The sequence below is a fragment of the Bidens hawaiensis genome, unplaced genomic scaffold, assembly GCF_021521415.1.
Source record: "Bidens hawaiensis isolate Kalapana, Puna unplaced genomic scaffold, B.hawaiensis_p1.1 tig00006907_1, whole genome shotgun sequence".
In the NCBI taxonomy this organism is placed as follows: domain Eukaryota; kingdom Viridiplantae; phylum Streptophyta; class Magnoliopsida; order Asterales; family Asteraceae; genus Bidens; species Bidens hawaiensis.
This window is the reverse complement of record NW_027491473.1, coordinates 40,603-62,680: the sequence shown is the minus strand read 5'-3', so window position 1 is coordinate 62,680 and position 22,078 is coordinate 40,603. Positions and strand designations below refer to the sequence as shown.

Below are 22,078 nucleotides of genomic sequence, written 5' to 3'. Positions count from 1 at the left end.
GTTGGATAATTCGGTTATCAAGAAATGACTTCATTTTTAAGAACGTCCATTTCGTGTGTTCTAAAATGGTGAATGACATCAAGGCGAACTCATTTTGATGGGTGGAGCAAAGAAGTAGAAGCACAAAACTAGACTAGGATAAATGATGTCGGATTAACTTCGTTAATTTTCCACTTTAATTAGTAGTTCGGTTGAGTTGTATTTTGTTTTGTTTACTTCTTTTGTTTAGATTACTCGTCAAACTTGGTTTTTAATTAACCCGGCCTTTCAAAAAAAACAAAAACAAAAATAATAATAATGTAGTGATATATAATAAAAAGAATTACGACTTATATTGTTGTTTATAGGTCTGTGTGTGTTGGTAATTCGGGGTGTGTTGCAAAGATGAACCAGATTTTGGAATCGGTGAGTTCCTTCTTCTCCGGCGGAGATCAGCTCCCATGGTGCTCTCGTGATATCATTGCGGTACATTATTCTCATTTTATATTTCTAAAATTTAAACATTATGATTCATATCAAATTATAGGAACGATGATGTTCACATAGTAAAGATCCATAATATTAATTTATTTGTTAGGGTTGTGAGAAAGAGGTTACCGAGGCGGCAAGTGATGCGTCTGATGAGGCGAAGGCCGAGAGCATCATGCGGTTGTCTTGGGCCTTGGTTCATTCTAGGCAACCCGAAGATGTCAACCGCGGTATCGCAATGCTTGAAGGTAATTTTGTTAGACTGTTGCGTGTAGTTTGAGATTGTTGAAAGTAATTAAACGTCTCTCTGCAGCTTCGATTGACAATACCAACAGCCCGTTGCAAAAGAGGGAGAAGATATATCTACTGGCTGTCGGATACTATCGAAATGGTGACTTTTCGAGGAGTAGGATGCTTCTTGATCAATGTTTAGAGGTTTTTTTCCACTTTTTTTTCAATTTTGTGAATTATTCGTTATGAATATGTTTCTTTCTGATAATCAATCTAGTTTTATTATATATTGTAAATAAATATCTGTAGATAATTGTGCATTTCATGTCTGTTCTCATACTGCCGGTATCTGATGTTCTGAATCACAATTGATTTGATAAACAGTTTAACAGAATAGGCAGCGAAAGTAAATCTGTAAGAACACAACGAATTGAATGCAAACAGTCAGCTCAGATTAACATTATCAAACTGAATCCGTACAATAAGTAGCAGCACCCCCCTCGACTAGAGAATACTCTTTTCTCACACACTTTAATAAACAAGATGATGAACTATTATAGACCGTTATCCAATTACAATGACAATAGGGACTAAGTGCTGTGTGAGAGAGAGTGGCCTCAGCTGACGTTATTTTGATAGAGACAGATAGCATCTAAGTGTCGGTGATGGTGACATCTTTAGCTGTATGAGACACAACCGTAGACGATTACAAACCGTTGATGTACAAAGTAAATGACTGATACTAAAGACCAACTGGTAAGTAACAACAAATATACGTGGACTGCTGATCCTTAAGTTCTTTCATGCTTCAGTCTTTTATAGTTATCAGTTCTGTGTTCACGTCATAAGGGGTTTGAGTACTTTTGCAATATCTCAGTTCTTTATTTAGAAGCACTGATAAACGTAAGTTGTGAGATTTGGCAATCTTCAGCTCTTATTGTACTCAACACATAATAAGTAGGAAGAATGACCTATGGTGATGTTGATTGTCTAATTGTTGTCGAGTGTGAAATAAGAGCTATCCATGATTATTGTCAGCCATTGTAATGCTTATTTGATGATACTCTTTTAAGGTTCAAAGGTGCGTCAAATACGATTAGTTGGATTAATATATGCTAAAGTTGCACATTGATATAAATCAAATGTGCATTATTAGGCTTTCTCTTAAATCTTGAAGTATGCCAGATGGCACTTATATGGAAGGTGATTGTACGACTGATTTGATTGTGTGGTTATAGATTGCGCCTGATTGGAGGCAAGCTTTAACACTTAAGCAGGTGATAGAAGACCGCGTCACCAAAGGTCCACTTTTTGTTTCTTATGGATATTATTATTCATGTGTCGGTAGGTCAACATTTGTTCACAATAAACATACTTTTATCATCATTCTTGCAGATGGTGTGATTGGAATGGGCATTAGTGCTACTGCTGTTGGACTTATAGCTGGCGGGATTGCTGCAGCATTTCTCCGGAGGCATTAATTAATCCCCGGTCATGACTTACATTAATAATAACATCACCTGTTCTAAAAATATTGTACTTTGCTGGTAATCATCTTCTATAAACCCTTTGCTACTATTCTTATTACTTGTCATTTTTTATTTATACTATCATTTCACAGGATATGTTTAGAAAAAATAAAATGGTTTTTTTGTGTTGATATTTATATTTTAATAAATAAATAGAAGTTTGTTCATGCTATATATGAAACATTGAAAAGTATATATGGGGTATATGTTTTGACCCACCATCTTTTATGATTATTCAACACCTAAAATGATTGCACATGGTAACAATATTGACACCTCATGAATTTTTGTATGCTTGTCTAGCACCTAAAGTAATTACAGATGATGTTTCACCTGATCACAATAATGACACTGTATGATTATGTGGGTGGTTCTACACTTCTAGACATGTATCTTATGCATCCCACCCCAACCCATCATTCACCGTCTCCTCCACATCATCGTCACATCATTTCACCCTCATCTTTCAAAAACAGAAATGTTCATCTTTCACCCTTTTTTTTTTAAATAAATTTAAATATTGAACGGTCATGATCAAGTTGAGACGAGCTGGTTGATCAGAAGGGTTACCCCGGTCGGGTTTTATTATTCTTCGGCCCCAAGGCACTCAGGGTGGTGTTCCTGTTGCCGGCCCCGAAGGGTACTCCGTCTACCCTTATAGAAACAAGTATATCTTATAAAAACTAATATATCTCATACATAACGTGTTACACTTTTATAAAAACAAAAACAATTCCAATGTTGGTAGTTTATAATTCAATGTATATGATTAAACCATACTTCAAATTAAATTAAGCACACTTAAGGTTTATTAATGTATTGTTTAAGAAGCTTCACAAGAACCTCATTGGAGTGATCTGGAACTGGCTCGATCGTGAAGTAAGTCTGCAGAAAACTAGATAACAAAATAGCAGCAGCCACCAACAAAGCCACCGTCTTCCACGGGCTACAAAAGTACACGTTAATCAACTCCGCCACCCATGTCTTATACCTGCTTTTACAGTGCTTCTCGAGCTCTCGTCGGAGCTGATGAAACATGTAAAGATTAACCGCCGGGACCTCAATCTCGTCATACATCTTCACCACGTCTTTATCGCGACCCAGACTATGAATCAACACACCATTATTTCTCATCTCCTTCACATCATCACAATGAATTATTAACGATTTCATTACGCGAAGGTAAGTCGATACTCTAAAGTCGTTCGGGTTATGCGCACACATCTCGTATGAAATCATGTTCAAGTATATAGCTTTCGTGTTTGATGACACCGCTCTACGCACGAGCGCAAGCTGACCGTAACAATAATGAGAGTGGAACTTAATACCTTCATTCTTCGACTCGTCGTGTGTACATTTCAAGAAAATCCCTTTCGCTTTTAGCTCGGTTACTGAAGCAAACGATCGGTTTCGTTTTACATAATTATAATCTTCAACCGCGTCCTCTTTATTATATCGTCTTCGCCCCATGCTCGAATTTTTCGATGAACGGAGAGCAAGACAAGCCGAAAGTGAGATGAAATAAGATCGGTAAAGCTCGAGAAGATGAAGCGGTTTGTTGTTTCCAAACACCTTTTCGTCCCGAATAACCACCTCACCATAGTTTAAGTAGTTAAAGAACCCGTTAAGAATATTTTCACCTTTATCATCTGGGAACTTCACATTTAACAAAACTTCAAGTACCACAAACGGGATCTGGTTCTCGAGCAAGAATATGTCACGAGCGACGTTTGCAAGTTCTAACGCGCCCAAGTGCTCATTAAACATTACCTTAATGTTTTCACACGATATGCATTCAATAAAGAACAAAATAAAGCAACCATCGCGCAACATCATTTGACTTAACTCCTCATCGTCATAAGCGTCGGTAGAACCATCAATATAACACTTTCTTGCATCGTGTACGACCTCAAACACCTTGTTGTATAAGAACTTAGTGCTTTTGCCAGTATTTGAAAGATACTCTTCTAGTGTTATGCGTTTGTACTCCTCTGCTTGAGCTAGACGGGTTTGTTTATAGTGGTATGGGCCAAGTGAAACCACTGCTGGCTTGTAACAAAGGCTGTTTTTAAGGCCTTTCTCGCCTTCTAAGAGTAATTGTGGCACTTTTTGGATGTGTCGTTGGCGCTTGTGGTCTTGGCTGGCCCCCCTGCCTCTAACGCAGTCAGCCCACTCACTGATCACGCTAACATTATTGTTGCCATTATTGGTGATGTCAACCACTACATCCTCCGTTTCGGCCATCTCCTTCTCCATTGAGTTTGAGTATGTCTTCATGCTGTCCAAATATGATTAAGCATCGAGTGACTAAAGTAATTATAATCATTAACAACCAAGTAGATATTCATACACATTAAAATGAAGCAAAGATAATTTCATTTCAAATACAAGTATAATTTTATTATTTATCAAGTAGTGAATTTGATATCAAACGTTAATATAACGAAAACTTACTCAAAAACCTGATTACAACTCATATCATTGTTCAGTATGTATAGACTAATCTAGACACATTAGACTACAACTCGAATTGTAACTAATTGATAGATATAACCAACTTGATATAATCTAAACAAAAAAACTAAAGTGACTTAACCAACTCTAACTTGTTATAATTTCTGTCACTCCATATTCACCGAATTGTGAATTAAGTTCGGAAAATATCAGCAAGTTTGTTGTGAGTTAGCTATGCATATTTTTTAGGTAGAGTGGAGAGTGGGGTAAGCTTACCTACTGACATTACTTTAGGTGACCACTTAAAATCTCAGTTCTAAGCCCACTATTAACTACTTTGCACTGTAGCTACTATAATATTAGCATAATATCCTGATTTCCACAATCTACAGTTTTGTTCTGTTCACATGATATTGTCATTCTGCCCAAGACTCAAAGGCTCAACCATTGACGCGCGACGACCAATAACCGCCGGTCCACCACTATGCCAGACTCAACCGATCACCACCGCATATTAATATCGTCTTAAAGTACATAGAGTTTCGAAATTATAGTGTATTTATATATAGAAAATAATAAAGGAACCACCCTATAAATTATACAGGAACCATCTTAAAAACATATAAAGTGCTTGCCCGGCTTGTAGTTTGTGAACCCGGAGGTCGCAGGTTCTATTCCTGTTTTTATAGTTTTTTTTTTTTTTCTTACTAAGTTACCCTAACTGATGTTAGGGTTTTTTATAACAAACATAAGCAAAGCAGCGCCTCTCTTCGCAAACAGGCAACAGCAGTGTCAGCAGACTAGTTTACACTTCAGAGTTCAGCCACTGACCACCGTCCGCCGGCGCCAGCAGCCTCCCTCAGCCACTCCCGCTGCCCGCCTGCCCCGCACAACCCCTGACCAACCGCAACGCCGTCCCTATCAGTCTATCACTCTATCAGCCACTCAGCCCGTCTTTGATCCCCGTCCTCCTGCCACTGCCTACTCTTACTCGGAGTCTCGAATCCTCCCACTTTGAAGGTAATAATTCATTGTTAAATGTTAATTGTTCATAATTGTTAAGTGTTAACTACTTAATTGTTAAGCTATTTGTTAAATTTAGTTTTAGTTTGTTAGATTATTGGTTTTAATTTCTAATGACATAGTCTCTTTTATTATTTTATCGTATTTTTATTATGTAATTAACTTTTCCCGAACCATCAAACCAACCCGAACCTCAAACCGACCCGGAATTTTATATACCCGACTCGGTGAAATTGAAACATATAAAAGTAATGCACCACCCAAAAAAAATTCCTGGATCCACCACTGTACATGATCACTTGTTAATTATGGTCATCTCGACTAGGGGACAGCCGGGCACCATGTAAAAACTCTTACATATATTCTTTAGCCAATAAACGTATGTGCTAGTGTGTATATACATATACATATACATATACATATACATAGGAGAGAGAGAGTGTGTGTGTGCCTTTCAGACATGTATGGCTTGCTTGAAATGAAGTGATGTGATTATGTGAAGAAAGCTTATGATTGGTGAGTATATATATATAAATAGCAGCAAAGGTGTGGTGATTGTATATATGCACTAATTCAGAGAATAAGTTGAAACTAGTTAATTTGGAATCGATTCATTTTAATTCTTTATTTTGCTTTATATGTTGCTTTATTCCAATTTATCATTTCACTTAATTATCTTAAACTATGAATATAATATCCAGCAAGCAACTCTTTATGTACTTGTGACTACGAGTGGATATCTCATATCTTCATCCCATATTACCACTTCAACACAATCTTATTTTGCGAGGAAATAAAAAATATTAAATACCGAAAAATGGAGTGTAGTGACATTTGTAAAGCAGTAAAATTACTCGCTAAAACCGGTCAAAAACACTCACTGCCCTCAAAACCAACTATCCAAGATAAATGTTTTGTTAATAATGAAAAATAAAAAGTATTATCTTTCTTTAGAATAAATTAAAAAAAAAAAGTTAACTTTTGGTACCACTTTTCTCTCAGTCAAAATTTTATAATATATTACGTGGCAACACGCTGATACTTTACTATTGGAATGATGACTTGTTTTGTATTAATAATGACTTAAGGATAAATGAATAGTAAGTCAAAAGCTGAAAAAGATCATTAGAAAAAGAAAAGCAATTGACTAGTAATCATGATCACAAGTTGACCCCAGTCATACTTAAAAAGGTATAATAAAATCAGTCAAAAAAAAAAGTTTTACTTGTATTCAACATTTCAAGTTTTCAACATATTTTTCAATTTGGTGGGGTTGTAATGTGATTAAGGTTTGGAATAGGATGTTAGAGTTTAAACTTTATAGGGTGCAAATATTTAGTTCAGAAAACATTTCAATAGATCAATATACAAGGGGAAGTGTTGTAACCAATCCGCTCGTGAGATATTTATAATACAACCAGTTCAATTGAGTACCTTTAAACCATTTTCATTTAAATTAACTAGCTATTTATATCGGTTAAACCAATAAATCAGATCAATTGTTAGACCAATTGTTCAACTTTTATGCACTTTTTCATTTATTTACAATTTTTTTACTATTCATTTGCATTTCAGACTTCATATTTTGTTTTCTAACATGCACTATGTTCCGCTCGCATTAGAATTTCACACCCATAAGTTACTAAATCGCAGTTTGCTCCGGTATGGGAACACAAACCGGGTACGCGATTCATTATAAGAAGGGTGTATTCGGTATGATGGGGGTAAGTTCATTTCGTGAAGGACCGATACAATGTACCATAGAGTCGGGGTCGGTGCATCCATTTCAAAACAGAAATTATCAAATTCCAAAATCCAAATTACCAAAACATAAAATCCAAATTACAAACTTACAAAATCCAAAATAATACAGAAAACAGAAACATGAAGAACTGAAATTGAAGATGAAATTTTTGGCTGTAAATTGAAGAAGAGTAGAGATATATAGATACGTAGGTTGTTTATTTAATGGATGTGTCTTAACTGGAATTCGTATACAATCAATATATTCGCGCGAGGCCAAAATATTCGTAGGTCTAAACCGAATTTCAACATGCGCTCAATAAGTTCGATCCAGCACGCCAAAAAATTGATCGGGAATTCATACTCCATAACAATCGGATCAATATGAATTTCAATTGGGACCGCTGTACCGGCCGATTTAATTAGCGGATCATGTTATATTTTTCCACTTTCATGCAGACAAGTGAATGTACCTTTGTATACCAAAACCCAATCTTGAAAACAAATTCTATAACAAACTGAGCATCCAGTAACAACATGACAAGAGGTCTCATTTGCTATACATGAATAAACTGAAATACATATTCAATCTTCTGAGGTAGCAAGAGCTGATTGCAATATATCTTCAAGTTCCTTCTCAGCAGCATTATATTGCCTTTTCTTGTCCTCAATCGCAAGTGCAGCCAATGCTTTATCCTGCAACCAACCGCATTCGCCTTAAAACTAATCTTTGTATTTTGAGCCAAAAACATGTGTTTTTCACATTGTGCCCTTATTGTAAGGGGCACTAAAAACATTTAACTGATAACCAATCATTTTTATCAACCACGTGTAAAGCAAAATATGGCAATTTTCAAGAATCAAATTAAGTACGAGGGTACAACTTACAGGTGGCAAGTCTTGATAGCTTCTCAAAGTATCAAGAATCGGCTTTGTTTTCTTCTCTAAATCTTTTTTATGCTCAGCCATTTCCACCAGCATTCCATGACTGATCTCGGGAGTGTAGCCCACTCGATTAAGCTTCGACTGTTGAAAAGAACTCTGTATTAGCCTATAATTAATTGATCACTGACGTGTGTAGATAACTAGATATAGATGTGTGCAAATATGTGTAGAAGAGATACCCTGGGAAAACTGTATCAAACATTCAAACCACACACATCCACTAATGTAATGTATCTCACATCTTTAACAAAGACAAATGGTTATACTGATGCTAATTGCTACATTGATGCCTATTATTAAATTAGGTAGAGTTGATATCATTGTGGTTTTACTTAAGTGAGTTCTTTTAAACTTAATGAGTGACATCTTTGTAAATTAAGTATTTAAGTTATTTTCAAAACCAAGATGATAACTATAAGGTTTGTTAGTATATTAGTGACATATATGATATAACATAAAACTAAAAACTAGTGTCAATAACATTATTAAGTGATTCAACACCAAGACATTAAACTGTAACCATGTACATGACTCATACATGCGATGGAAACTAAGAAAAATTATATCAATTCTTAAAAGTTTTTCATGCAAAACAGAATAATTGAAAACTTACCTTATAGTTGGAATATTGTTGAAGGTATTGTCTCTCTTTTGAAACTAAAATTGCCAAATTTGTTTTCCAACCATCCATTTGAGTCTCACAAGGAGCCACATCATCTTCAAGTTGTGCAAGTGTTCTACCAAAAAAAAAATTATAAATTAGTTAAAAATTAAATGAGTATATTACAGCCTTATGTTTCTAATCTTGCATTCTTGTGTTCTTTGTCCACACCCTAATTACTTCCATCAGTCAAACAAGCAGATTTACCTTTTCAAATAAGTCAATTTGCTATCGCCTTCCGGGTATAATCCAGAAGAATTTTAGACTCCTTCTGCACTTTAGCCCTCTTATCCTCTACTTCAGTCTTTCTTAGTGAAACATCCCCCATTGCCACAAGAAAACTACATAAATGATGAATCTATAAATAAGCGTAAGATAAATAAACAACATTACAACAAGCAGATATTAAATATTACTCACCTGCTCAGCTCGGTGTCCCTAATGTTCATCAAATGTGCCACACTGGCGAGAACCTGTGATGATGCAACCACATTTGCTGGCAAGCCTTCTTGTGCTAGCCCCACATTCTCTAATATCTCTCTGATCCTCGCAGCTATAACACCATACCACCAGTGTTTTAATCTTGTATTATTTTTGTATATTTGTATGTAACGTGCTCGTTACTTTCTCTTTCTAAAGTGCAAACATACCATACCAGTTAAGTACTTTAACAAAAAGAGTCATCAAACATTCCTATACTACCATAATTATATACTTTCAAAAGGTCATGAAGTTATTCTTCAAACTTGTGTTATAAAGTGGCGTAACTGATATAGCCTTACTATTATGAGTGTAATTCATAGACACATAAATCGCTAGGAAGGCCGCGTACTGCGTATTGGATCGTTTGGTTCCAAACCGCCAAGAAATCGCAAATTCAATTGTAGGGAATACAAATTCAATTAACTGGTTTGTCGATTCAAATGAAATTCAAATCAATCCAATCCTAAACAATTTGTAGGTATTCAATACACGAATCGATTTACAACCGACCTACCAATTTGCCTCCTGGTTTCCAAAGACAGGTTGATCAATTTACAGCAATGCAAAAACAAATTTTATTATAAGCATAGTTATTAAAAGCCCTTGCTTCTTGCGCCTAGGCCCATTTTTCAAACGATGCTCAATAAATACGCTCCTAGTTCCTAGGTGAGCGCTTCGGCAATGTCTACGACGAGAACATGTGAAAATAAAAGCCGAGCAAAAGAAATACGAGTGCTACTGAAACTTAGATCTAGGAGATGTCAAAGGCATTATACTGATACATTTTGTTATTCAAGTTTTGTAATTACATTGGAATCTTGACTATTTTAAAACTTTTGGTACTAATTAGATGATATTAAAAGTTATATGATAACTATGTTTATTTTATTTGAAGAATAACATTATTTTTCATATACATATTATATGTTTCCTTTAGACCCTCGCTTTTGTACACCTCGAGGGTGCCTAGCGCATTTGATTACTATGTTATAGTAATTTGAATTTTGGAATTTGGTCAATTATGTTTTGAGTTCGGAACGTCGAACCAGACTCTATGGTAGATCGTACCTGCTCGTAACGAAATGAACCTACCCCTTACGTACCTAATACGCCCCACACACACACAGAAACAAGAGAATCGCATTCCTGTTCCTCAATCCCATACCGCGATCTAGGTGACTATGGTGTAAATAATATAACATTTTCACATTTTCCACAAATTAAACAAACCAATAAACATAAATTGTAATTCTCTACCATCCTAATAATACAGGGCAAACGAAACATTTGAAAGACAAATAAAGCGACAACCTTGGGATCGATATTCTGCGGCTTTGAGTCGGAAATCATTGGCGATTATGGTGGCAGCTTGGGTTTTGGCTTGAGAAATAGTACAAGATTTTTTCCCTCTATTTCACGTATTATATGTATTAATAGTTTAATACTATCATTTTCATGTATTTACATCTCCATTTCATGTACTAATATCTCAATTTTATATGTTTATACATTCATTTCATGTAGTTATGCATTCAATTTATGTATTTAAACATTCATTTCATTTCATTCAGTTTATACTAGAAGCTTACACCACAGGTTGAGAAATATGGCTGCTGCTCCTACAACACTGTCGGTACAGAGCGCAATAACCATTAACGGGCTGCTCAGTACCCCTACAACAACTGCCATAGTATTAGACATCAATCATAAGACTTTTAACCATCATTATACATCAGCTGCATGCAGCAATCTAACTATAACATATATAATATGTTAACCACAGCAGTCCCGATTCACATGCTCTGCACGCATCAAGTAAATATATGGCTATAGTACGTGACACAACGTCCAATGCTCAATGCGTAGCAAGAAGTCGTACCTGACTCAACATATTATGTCTGTCCAAAATCTAATTCATGAAGACACGAAAACGAAATACAAGAAGCATACCCAATGCATACATCCTACTATTCAAATAGAGTTGCATATTAGTGTGCATGTAATTCATACAAAAGGTATCATGTAAACGTGTCGCTCTATAGGTAAGACTTCTTGCTACACATTGAGCATTGGACGTATCCTACTATTCAAATTGAGTTGCATATACTCTGTTGCCGCTTAAGAACAAAGGTAAGGTGAGGTTAGAATTGAGTTGTGTCGTGTGACACTTGAACTTGTGATTTTATACAATCCAGAGCACATAATTAATGAACTAGTTGTTTACAGTTGTAGTGTATTGGGAGAGGTAACATACAATAAAATATAAATGAATTAAGTGTTTTATGGTTGTAGTGGTATTGGGATGGGTAGCACACAATTAATGATTTAATTGTTTTAATAGTCAATTTGATACAAATAATATAGCTTCCAATGAACGATTCCAAACAATTGGTTCTAGTTAATCTCAGTATCAAAGTTTCGAGCCACCTGCTTCAAGATTGTAATTGTATGGATATCAATTAATTGTTTAAATAATCAATTTTGTATATATCGAGAACTTGAAACTTAAAAGAGAGAATTGGGTGAATTGGGAGTTTAGGAAGTAGCATAGGGTTTTGCTTATAATTTTATAGTTACTATTTATTTGATTATGATTTATATTTTGTTTCTTTTTAAAATTAGGAGACTTGAAAGTTAGAAGATGAAACTACATTCTAAACAAGTTTTTATTAGAATTTGTTTAAAAGAAAATTCAAAGAAAATAACGATATTGGTCAAAGTTCAAGTATTGCTAAGATGGTGCGTTGTGGCCATTTCAAACGGGGACAGGGGGCAGCTCTATCTCGCTGCCACATAGATCACAAACACCACAACATGGTCCAATTATGGGAGGCGCTAACAGGCAAGTTGAGCTGGCTAGTGGAGTGAATGGATACGGGGTACTAACACTAACGACTAACTTACCACAAGTCAAGCGAATAGGGGCACAAGTGGGTTGGGGTGAAGGGTCTGGTCCAGTCAGCGGATGTGATGCAATGTGATAGAATGAATTCGTTGATTGTCTTCGACTACAACACAGAGTCTAATGATAAAGTAACAGAAGACGATGTAATTCTTCGATTTCAAGCTTTCAAATGCGAATAAGGAGAAATTTGTTAGGTACACGTTTATCTTTGTTTATTATCGTGGTTTTTTTTAAGTACGCTAAAAAAATTGCGCTACCCCTAAGTTTGTGCTCTAGATCCGCCACTGGTCCTAGTTCAGCTAGTTGTATCATATTTAGCCGAATCCGATATGAGTTAGATACTGGTTTTTAAAAACATTGATTTTATGCATTAGTATATGTCTACTATGAATTTAAAAAATAAAAAATATATATATGTGAGAATTTGGTATTCGAGGTCTTCAGCATCAGTGATCATTTCTATTTTGATGGAGTGATAAGGTGATTAAAGAATATAACAAGGGGTAACAAATGCTAGCTTATAAAGTGTTAAAATTTAGTAGTTCAAAATAAAAAGGGTCTTTCAGCGTGATAAAGATGTGGATTCAAAACTTCCAAGTAAACTTTTACTGCTTGGGCTTGTGGGCCGAAGTTGGGCTTGGAGGAAACAGGAAAAGCAGTACATACATTGATACATAGGTTGAAAACAAATTGGGAAGAGTTGGACGGATGCAATCGTAGAAGTACTATTTCAAGTTCTGTATCACTATTTTTTTACCAATTTCTCTTTTCAGCCTTTATATCAAATGAATATCATCTTTAGCCGTAATGCTCATTAAATGAATATCATCTTCAGCCTTTATGACAATAACTAAGCTCGTTGTCATACTATAATTATTAAATCCACAATATCTAAGCTTGTTGTCATACTTTAATCACGGAATTCACAATATCTAAGCTATTGTCATACGTAAATCACGAAATCCACAAGATGCATATTGTCATACAAACCAGAACATGGATAAACCCTTTATAACGTGCCATCTATTAATACCTCGTATTCTTTGGTTTAGAAAATACATAATCGTATTAGTTTTGTATATATGTATAAGTTGTAACCAAGTATATGACAGGGCCGTCTTTGAGGCATGGCAGGGTAGTCGACGGCCATAGGCCCGACACCCCGCTGTAGAATAATAAAACCCCGTCAGGTGTAATTTATTATTGATCAACTATATATAGGAGTACAATTAAGATAAATACAAGGAAACCTAATCAAATACAATCTCCTAACTATGGTAACACTATATTACTAAAACTCTAATAATATATTCTCTAATATTCCCCCACAGTCAGAGCGGTAGGAAATCGGACGCTCAGACTGGAGCGCAAAGCTTGTGTAGATACACGATCGGCTGTCACATAGAGCAGGAACTCGATCGGTTATAGGATCTAAGAAGATCACTTGTGGCATGACCGTGATTAGGCGGCTAAGCATGATGGCAGGAGCTTCGACTGCGATGACAGGAGCTATGATTAAGTCGGCCGAAACGACTTGACGGCAACAAAAAAATTATATATTCTGAAGAATAAAACTAAAAAAGAAAATAAAAAAAAAACTTTTTTTTTCAAAGAAAAACTAAAACTAAATAAAATATAAATAAAAATTTTCAATTGTTTATTCCGTAATACTCTAAACTAAAAAAGGAAAAAAATATATGAAAAACAAAATTGAGAATAAAGATCAAATATTTAAAAAGTCAAAAGTGAGTCTCCAGTTTAAAACATGATTCAGTATTACGCTTAGAACCAAAAGACCGAACCGGGTACTTGGTGGTGTGTGATGAAGCGGTGGCTTTTATGTCTGTTCATAGGTGTGTCATGTGTGGGTTTGAGATAGAAAAAGGTGACCGGGATAGACCGTAGTCTATGGCGGGGCTGTAAATTGTAATCTATAGCAGCAGATAAAAAGCGGTAGCGGATAAACCGTAGTTAACGATATATGTGTACAAACGTCCCCGGGGTAGGACGAGAAAAAGAAGAAGAGAAAGACAAAAGAATGAAACAGGTCAGAACCTTAAGGCTTTGATACCATGTAGAATAATGAAAATCCCGTCAGGTGTAATTTATTATTGATCAACTATATATAGGAGTACAATTGAGATAAATACAATGAACCCTAATCAAATACAATCTCCTAATTATAATAACACTATATTACTAAAACTCTAATAATATATTCTATAATATTCTCTAATACCCGCTAGGCCCGAAACTTTTTTTTTCAAAAAAAAATTATATGTATTTTTATCAAAAACATGTGTATAATCAATGTTTCAACACAATTACATAACCACTAGCTTGGTCTAATGGGAAAAGGGTATGACATCTAACCAAAAGGTTGTGGGTTTTAGTCTTGTTTGAGACAATTTTAAACTTATTTTTATACAAAAGTTTTTTACACAACTTAAATCATAATCAAATAAGCCCATTTATAATTAAATTGTTTAAACCCAACAAAATGTTTCTTTTACTTAAGGCCTAAAAAAAGTTCGCCTTTGACCCAAAAAAAATTTCGTCTTTCAGAGCCAGCCCTGGTATATGATAAATTCACGAAGTTGTATACATAAGACTTTATAAAGTTTCATGGGTTATGTTCTATTTATTAAGCTCAGATAAAGCATATGCGAAACATTATTGAGTCATTTAAAACGTTAAATATAGTAATTTTAAATGGATTTAAACAAGTATATAACGTCACTCGTTGAGAAATTGAGTGTATTTGCTATTTAGTGGTCTTTAGACAAGTGTGGTTTAGACTCGATAAAGTCGAAATCAAATGTGATTGTATTTTTCAATCACCCACGATGAACCTTGTGGTTGCTTTTGAACCAAATGTTACTTCGGGTCCACGACAATAGTGACTAGTGATATCGACATGCAAACCTACACCTTTTCAAATTCTTACAAAATTTTTAAAAAGGCATATAAATTTATTGTCATTGTTTGTTTAAGATACTAGATGTTTAATTAATAAATGAATAATAAGTATTCTTAGAGCATTCACATTCCGTTCTCCATCCCCATCTCTATAATTACACTACAAAACACTACATTTCTCTTTCCTGTTTAATAGCATTCCCATCCCATCCCCCATAATTATGTGAGGGGATTGGTAAATTATAGGGATGAGTTTTAAATGATTCTGAGTGTAAATTATAGGGTGGAGAGAGAAATGTGATGATTTTTTGTAAATTTGAGGAAACATTTAGGGAACATTGTTTGCCCCTATTTATTTTTTAATATTTGTTGGATTGGTTGTGAGTAGGGGAGAGAGAAAACTGTAATGATAAAGGTATAAAAAAATATTATTTAATTGAACAGGAGAGAGAAATATAGTGTTTTTTAGTGTAATTATAGAGATAGAGATGAAGGATGGGATGAGAATATGCGCATCTGACATTCATATTTAGTGTGTGGAAATCACAGTGACATAACATCTAAGATTAGGGATGAGCTCGGGATGATACCGATCTTAAAAATCCTGATCTTGAAATTCGAAAATATTTGATTCGGTACCGAAATGTTCGATTTGGTACCGGTACAATACCTGTATTTCGTGTAAAATTCGGAAAATACCAGTACCGCACCGGTACCGTACCGATACTGAAAACTCAAAACTTGGTACCGACAGTACCAAATTAGTACCGAATTTGGTGCCGGTACCAATCGGTACCAGTACCGAAACGCTCATTCCTATCTTAAAGCATTCCCATCCCTTCATCATCTTCTTCCTTGCATTTAAGATTTAAAAAAAAAACTCCTTAAATGCACTATATCACGTTCACCATTTATATACACCAACTCTAAGTTGTATATAAAAAAACGGTTGTAATAACTTCATATATGAAAAAGTTAATAAGTTAATATTATTCCTACATCAAAGTTCAACTACGTGAGTGTATGAAAACAAGATAAATAATAACACAGGTATTTATGAGTAAGATGAAGATAAAAAAAAAAAGATGTGTTAGGTTTTTGTATGAGAGACAAATCAAAGTGATTTTCACTTAAATTATAGGGTATAATATGATACAAGTGATATGAATGTTGTCACATATCATCAAATAATCAAATAGACAAATAAGATGTGACATGTCATGTACTATCGATTCAAATATATAATCAGCTCATTAAATATACGAGGTTGTCGCTTTAGGTTAATAACTTTTAAAGGGTTAAAACTATATGTTGTTGTAATTTATTTTTTAATCTTTCATATATAAGAGTTCTTTTAACCATGTCAACTGAAAGCCTTTTAGTTTATCGTTGGCCTTCTGAATTAAAACGTTGTTAGTTAAAAGATTTTTTTAAAAAAAACAAAAGAACACTTAAGTCTGAGCTCCGCTTTTAAATTAGGTCTCAAAAAATAAATTAGGCTCTATCTTGAAATAACATCCACGATGACATAATATGCCATGCATGAGTGAAATGGTGACACTTTTGTTTAACAAAGAAGTCTTCTTTTCAGTGTTTTGTAACAAGTTATTTGTAGTGGACGGTTATAAAATGAGGGTGATTTTCGACACGTGTTACGGCAGCTGAGTGACTATTTTCATTTTAAGAGTGTAGTTGTGTTGTAGCACCCCCAACCTATAGTTGATCGACACGTCAGCATCTTCATCACACAATTCAGCGACAAGTTCATGCCCCCCCCCCAATCGCCCCACTTATCGCCAGGGGGCAGCTTTCTCGCCCCAAAGTTGGGGATTGTCGCCCCATTACGCATACTCTAAGAGGACGTACACAAAGTGGGGTACGAGGAAACCATGAAAACGCCTGCCTTGGTCGGGAAAACCATCCCCCGATCTTGGGTTATGTTTTCTTCTCAAAATGAGAGGGGGGTGGGGGGTATCCCCTATTTCTTCCTGATACATTTTTTTTCGCGTTTAGAATTGTTGTCAGATGGTTTTTTGACATTTTGACCATTAAAAAATATTAAATTTAGCTCTATAAATATATTTAGTTGTTTAGCTTTTATTTTTAAGGTTATTGCACATGTTCAAGCGGAACTCGTGAGCGACGAGCGAACTTCTAAACAAGGTCGAGAAATTTAGCACCTTTTGATGAAGTTGAATCCGAGTAAAGATCCCGACTTTGAGACAAGAAGTTACGTTGTTCTGTTTTATTTAATAGGAACAATATTCAGGTAGATTTGATGCAAAAATAACAAGAAATGCTAGACAAAAAACAACTAGCTTTGAATGAACAACTATAAGCGGACTTGGATAAAGAAAAAAGAAAGAGACAACACGACTCATTCACCTCTTGTAACTAAAGCTAAAAGAAATTACAAAGTTAAATACGAAACGACTCTTTTCCTCATGTAATTAAAAATTTAAAAAGAAAATTACAATGTCAAAAACTTTTTGTTAGGTTATTAATCAGGATTCAGGAAGGACCTGCAAAGTTGGCATCTTTGTTTTTATTAGATTTCTCAAGGTGCTTTTTTTCTTTAGGATTAGGCTGAAAAAAGTGACTAAAACAAGTACTTATCATTATTTCTGTTATAAAATATTAAAATTAATATATTTCAAAACACTTATAAAGGACATTTTTGTAAAACACCACAATCTTTTTGCTGGTATTTTTGTAATTTGGACTCTAAATGAAATAATTGTTGCCTATAATTGAATTTGAATAATTCCTACGGAGCTTGAGTAGATCTAGGAATGGCAACGGGGCGGGTTTGGGGCGGGTTTTGCTTAACCCGAACCCGAACCCGAAACCAAAAACCATCCCCGTACCCGCCCCATTACCCGTCGGGTTTAATTCGGGGATTCCCCGTTTGGTTTTTTGTACCCGCCCCGTCCCCGAACCCGAAAACCCGAAACCGATCCGACCCGACCCGAAATTGGTTCATCACATAACTGAACATTTATCGAAATAAACTTCTGCATCACACACATGAAAGCTGAAACAATGTGTTACAAAGGAAATAAAACCAAGTCTACATGGCCGAAAAATCATGCCAAATACACAAACTACAAACTTGCGACCAAATCTAAATACCAAATCAAACCAAATCATCCAAAGTCGTCGTGCCACTTTCTTTAGTACCTACCTACATTAAGAATATTTATCAATAAATCAACCAAGTTAAAAGAATAAAAGCTATGTTACAAAAATAGTAAATTTTATAAATATTATTACCTCTTCCACATCCATTTCATATTCAATGGTGCGGCAATATGCCTCGGTCTCTTTCGAACAAGTTTCTATATTTAATAGTAATAACATAAACATATATTCATGATTATGAAGATAAATAACATGAGTAATAATGTAATATTCAATATAGCGTTACCTCGAATCTCATTCAACAACCAACTTTGAGCACACATTAAAGCCTCCAAAGTTTTTGGGTGAAGTCGACTTCGGTGAGGACTTATTAATCTTCCACTTGTACTGAACGCAGATTCAGAGGCAACAGTGGAAACTGGAATTGCCAATACATCTTTTGCCATCCTTTGAAGTGTCGGATACTTACCTCCATTTGTCTTCCACCAAAGCAACAAATCCAGTTCTACTTCATCAGGCAAAAGATTTTCTTTCAAGTAGTTATCTAACTCCGCCATATCATTCAAGTCATCATTCACCTTAGCTTTGGATTTAATGTCAGATAGGAATTTTTGGAATCCACCAGAAGAACACTCTGACAACCCCGAACTGAATAAAGATGAACTAGAACCACCACCTATAAATTAATGTGAATCAAGATAAATCAAATATTAGCAATTTATATTTATACTCATTAAATATTAATATGATTATACCTTCATAGTAGTTTTTACCACGTGAGTTGGTAGATTCATATTCTTTAAAAAAAGCTCGGACAAAATCCTCAAGAGATTTAAACTCTTCCTTTGCCATTTCTTCACCGTATAAGGCAGGCATAAGCAACTCTACGTATTTTAGCTTGTAACGTGGATCTAAAACCGCAGCCATCCCCATAATCCCATGAATTACAGACCAATATTTATCAAACTTGATACTCATTTTATACGCCATTAGACTAATGTCAACAATAGAAGACTTAGTCCACTCCCGCATAGAAAAACGAATCTCACATATCAAAGGGAAAAAGACATTAGCAGTAGGATACTTGTTACCAGAAAACAAAAGAGTTACCCGATAGAATAGTTGTAGCTTGTTACATATCTCAGTTGCTAAGTCCCAATCAAGGTCCGTAGGCAAACTAGTATACCTGGGCTCTCTTTGCTTTAATCGCGTGAAAACATGTCTATAAGGTATAGCAACACTAAGCATCAAATAAGTAGAGTTCCAGCGAGTCTTGCAATCAACGATCAGTTTCTTTGTGTATTCCATTTCAAGTTGATTGGCTGCTTCCTCAAATTTTTGCTCTCTTTTTCCTGATGCAGACCAAAATAAAACACTATCTCTAATTCTTTCAATCCCATCCTCAATAACAGACAAACCATCTTGAACAATCAAATTGAGAATGTGCGCGCAACAACGCATATGAAACAACTCTCCTTTCCTCATGAGTGATCTCAATGGAAGCTTCTGTAGTAACTTGTTGATAATTGCATCATTTGTGGTACAATTATCAACGGTAAGAGTAGACACTTTTCTATCAATATTCCAATCACATAGACAATCATATAGCGTATCTGCAAGAACATCAGCTGTATGTGGTGCAGGCACATAAATAAACCTATATAAAATTTATGCATCAATATAAGTGTAAAATACATTTAAAGTTTTAAACTAACTTTATATTAGACTTGTACAATATATATGCTTTACCTCATGATTCGGCTTTGCAAGTTCCAAGAGTCATCTATAAAGTGTGCAGTGACGGCCATAAACCCTTTTCTTTGATGGTTAGCTGTCCACATATCAGTAGTTATTGCCACTCTACTTGTGATCCTCCCTAATAGTTTCTTAGTTTTCACCCTTTCATATTCATAAATTTTTAAAATGTCGCTCTTGATGGTATTTCGACTCGGAACCTTAAACAAAGGTTGAAGACCTTGAACAAACTTTCTAAAACCATGATGGTCCACCGTTGTAAGAGGATACTCGTGCACAATAATCATCTCCGCGAGATCTCTCCTTGAGTTGTCTGGATTAAACGTGTAGTTGGAGAGATATGATGAACTACCATCAACTTTCTTTTGCTCCATAATCAAGATGCTTTGTCGTATATATTTAACAGTTCGTCTTGGACAACGTTCAAAATGATCTCGTAAATGCGATGTGCCGTTTTTGCTTGAACCTCCTAGCTTTTTCTTACAATAGTTACATTCCGCCTTATCTTCACCGTTCACTTTCATTAATTTAAAATGGTTCCACACGGCAGATCTTTTCCTTTTACCACCGACATTTTGACCATCTTCAAAAGTATCATCAAGGTTAGACTCATCGTGGGTAGTAAAGTTAGTTGGTGGTGGTTCATTAGAATCATGTACCCCTTCACTGCTTCCTTGAGGAGTAGAATAAGTAGGAGTGTTTGAAGCAATGGGAGTAGGAGTACAAGTGTCTGAAGCAAATTTATCACCTTGTGATGCCATATAGTTGTAAAAACCTACAAAGAAGAAGTTTGAAATAAACCAATTAAATCATTGTGTAATATCTATACGCCTTCACCTTTTTGATAATATTTTCAAAAAGCTGGTAGTTGTCAGTGTACGGATATCTATACGACTCGTATAGGCTGTACGAGTCGTATAGAGGGTGTATGAATATTGAAGCAGGGTGTGTTATTAACAGGTGCCAAAGGAAATATGACATTTCAGAATTCAGGAGTCAAATAAACATAAAATCATGTCTAAGTGCAGCCCATATAGACACAAGAAATGCAGTCAAATTATCTAAGAAATTATTACATCATATCCACAAATTATCTAAGAAATTAATAAGCATGACATATGTGAACTCGATAAAATAATACAATCATATCCACAAATTATCTAAGAAATTATTACATCAAATCAAAGTATTTTGTTTAATGCAGATAAGATCAAGAAACTGTAAACACACATAGTCACATATTAGCCTAATTTGAAAAAATCTGTTAAATCTCATCAACATATCCAAACAAACAATATCACATGTTCTGCTATCTAGGCACTTCGTAGTCAAAACATGATGTGTGATTTTGAATGCATCAACCATTTAAGACATGTCCTCTTTTTCACTCAAAACAATCTGTATCTTAACGAATTATAGATCTGGATCTCTGAATAGTTTAATTGAGACTCAAAACAAACGGGAGAAAACATAGAGAACGGTGTATCAATTACTCAATTTCAAATGATTAAAGAGTGAGATTACATACTTCGGCTGGGATCAAAACGAGGAGGAGGAGGAGGGTGGTCCGGTGGTGCAGACGGCGATTGAGTGGATGGTGATGGTGGCGGAAGAGTAACAGCAGCAGGGGAGGGGCTGGATTGTCGGAGTCTGGATTGCCGGAGTCTGGATTGCTGGATTGCCGGAAGAGTAAAAGCAGATATGAATCGGGGGGACGGGGGCGGACTGGATGTCTTTTTAGGGTTTATTGGTTTTTAATATATATATATATTATTTATATTTATATTTATATATTATATCGGGGCGGGGGTACCTGAACCC

The 22,078-nt window shown here is 35.2% G+C and overlaps 3 protein-coding genes across 3 annotated transcripts; 1 reads left to right on the top strand and 2 right to left on the bottom strand.

Annotated features, from left to right (window-relative positions):
* Positions 1–362: 362 nt before the first annotated feature.
* Positions 363–2,457, top strand: LOC143633796 (mitochondrial fission 1 protein A-like). Its single transcript, XM_077102039.1, has 5 exons — positions 363–465; positions 578–716; positions 782–903; positions 1,938–2,001; positions 2,095–2,457. Exons 1-5 carry the CDS (start codon positions 385–387, stop codon positions 2,178–2,180), a joined length of 492 nt encoding a protein of 163 aa, XP_076958154.1. The 5' UTR covers positions 363–384; the 3' UTR covers positions 2,181–2,457.
* A 497-nt stretch (positions 2,458–2,954) lies between these two features.
* On the bottom strand, positions 2,955–4,563 carry LOC143633795 (UPF0481 protein At3g47200-like). Its single transcript, XM_077102038.1, has one exon. The coding sequence runs from the start codon at positions 4,503–4,505 to the stop codon at positions 3,030–3,032; it is 1,476 nt and encodes a 491-aa protein (XP_076958153.1). The 5' UTR covers positions 4,506–4,563; the 3' UTR covers positions 2,955–3,029.
* A 2,945-nt stretch (positions 4,564–7,508) lies between these two features.
* On the bottom strand, positions 7,509–9,385 carry LOC143633794 (AUGMIN subunit 1-like). Its single transcript, XM_077102037.1, has 4 exons — positions 9,262–9,385; positions 9,007–9,130; positions 8,337–8,474; positions 7,509–8,144 (listed from the first exon to the last, which is right to left on the bottom strand). Exons 2-4 carry the CDS (start codon positions 9,082–9,084, stop codon positions 8,034–8,036), a joined length of 327 nt encoding a protein of 108 aa, XP_076958152.1. The 5' UTR covers positions 9,085–9,130; positions 9,262–9,385; the 3' UTR covers positions 7,509–8,033.
* Positions 9,386–22,078: the final 12,693 nt, after the last annotated feature.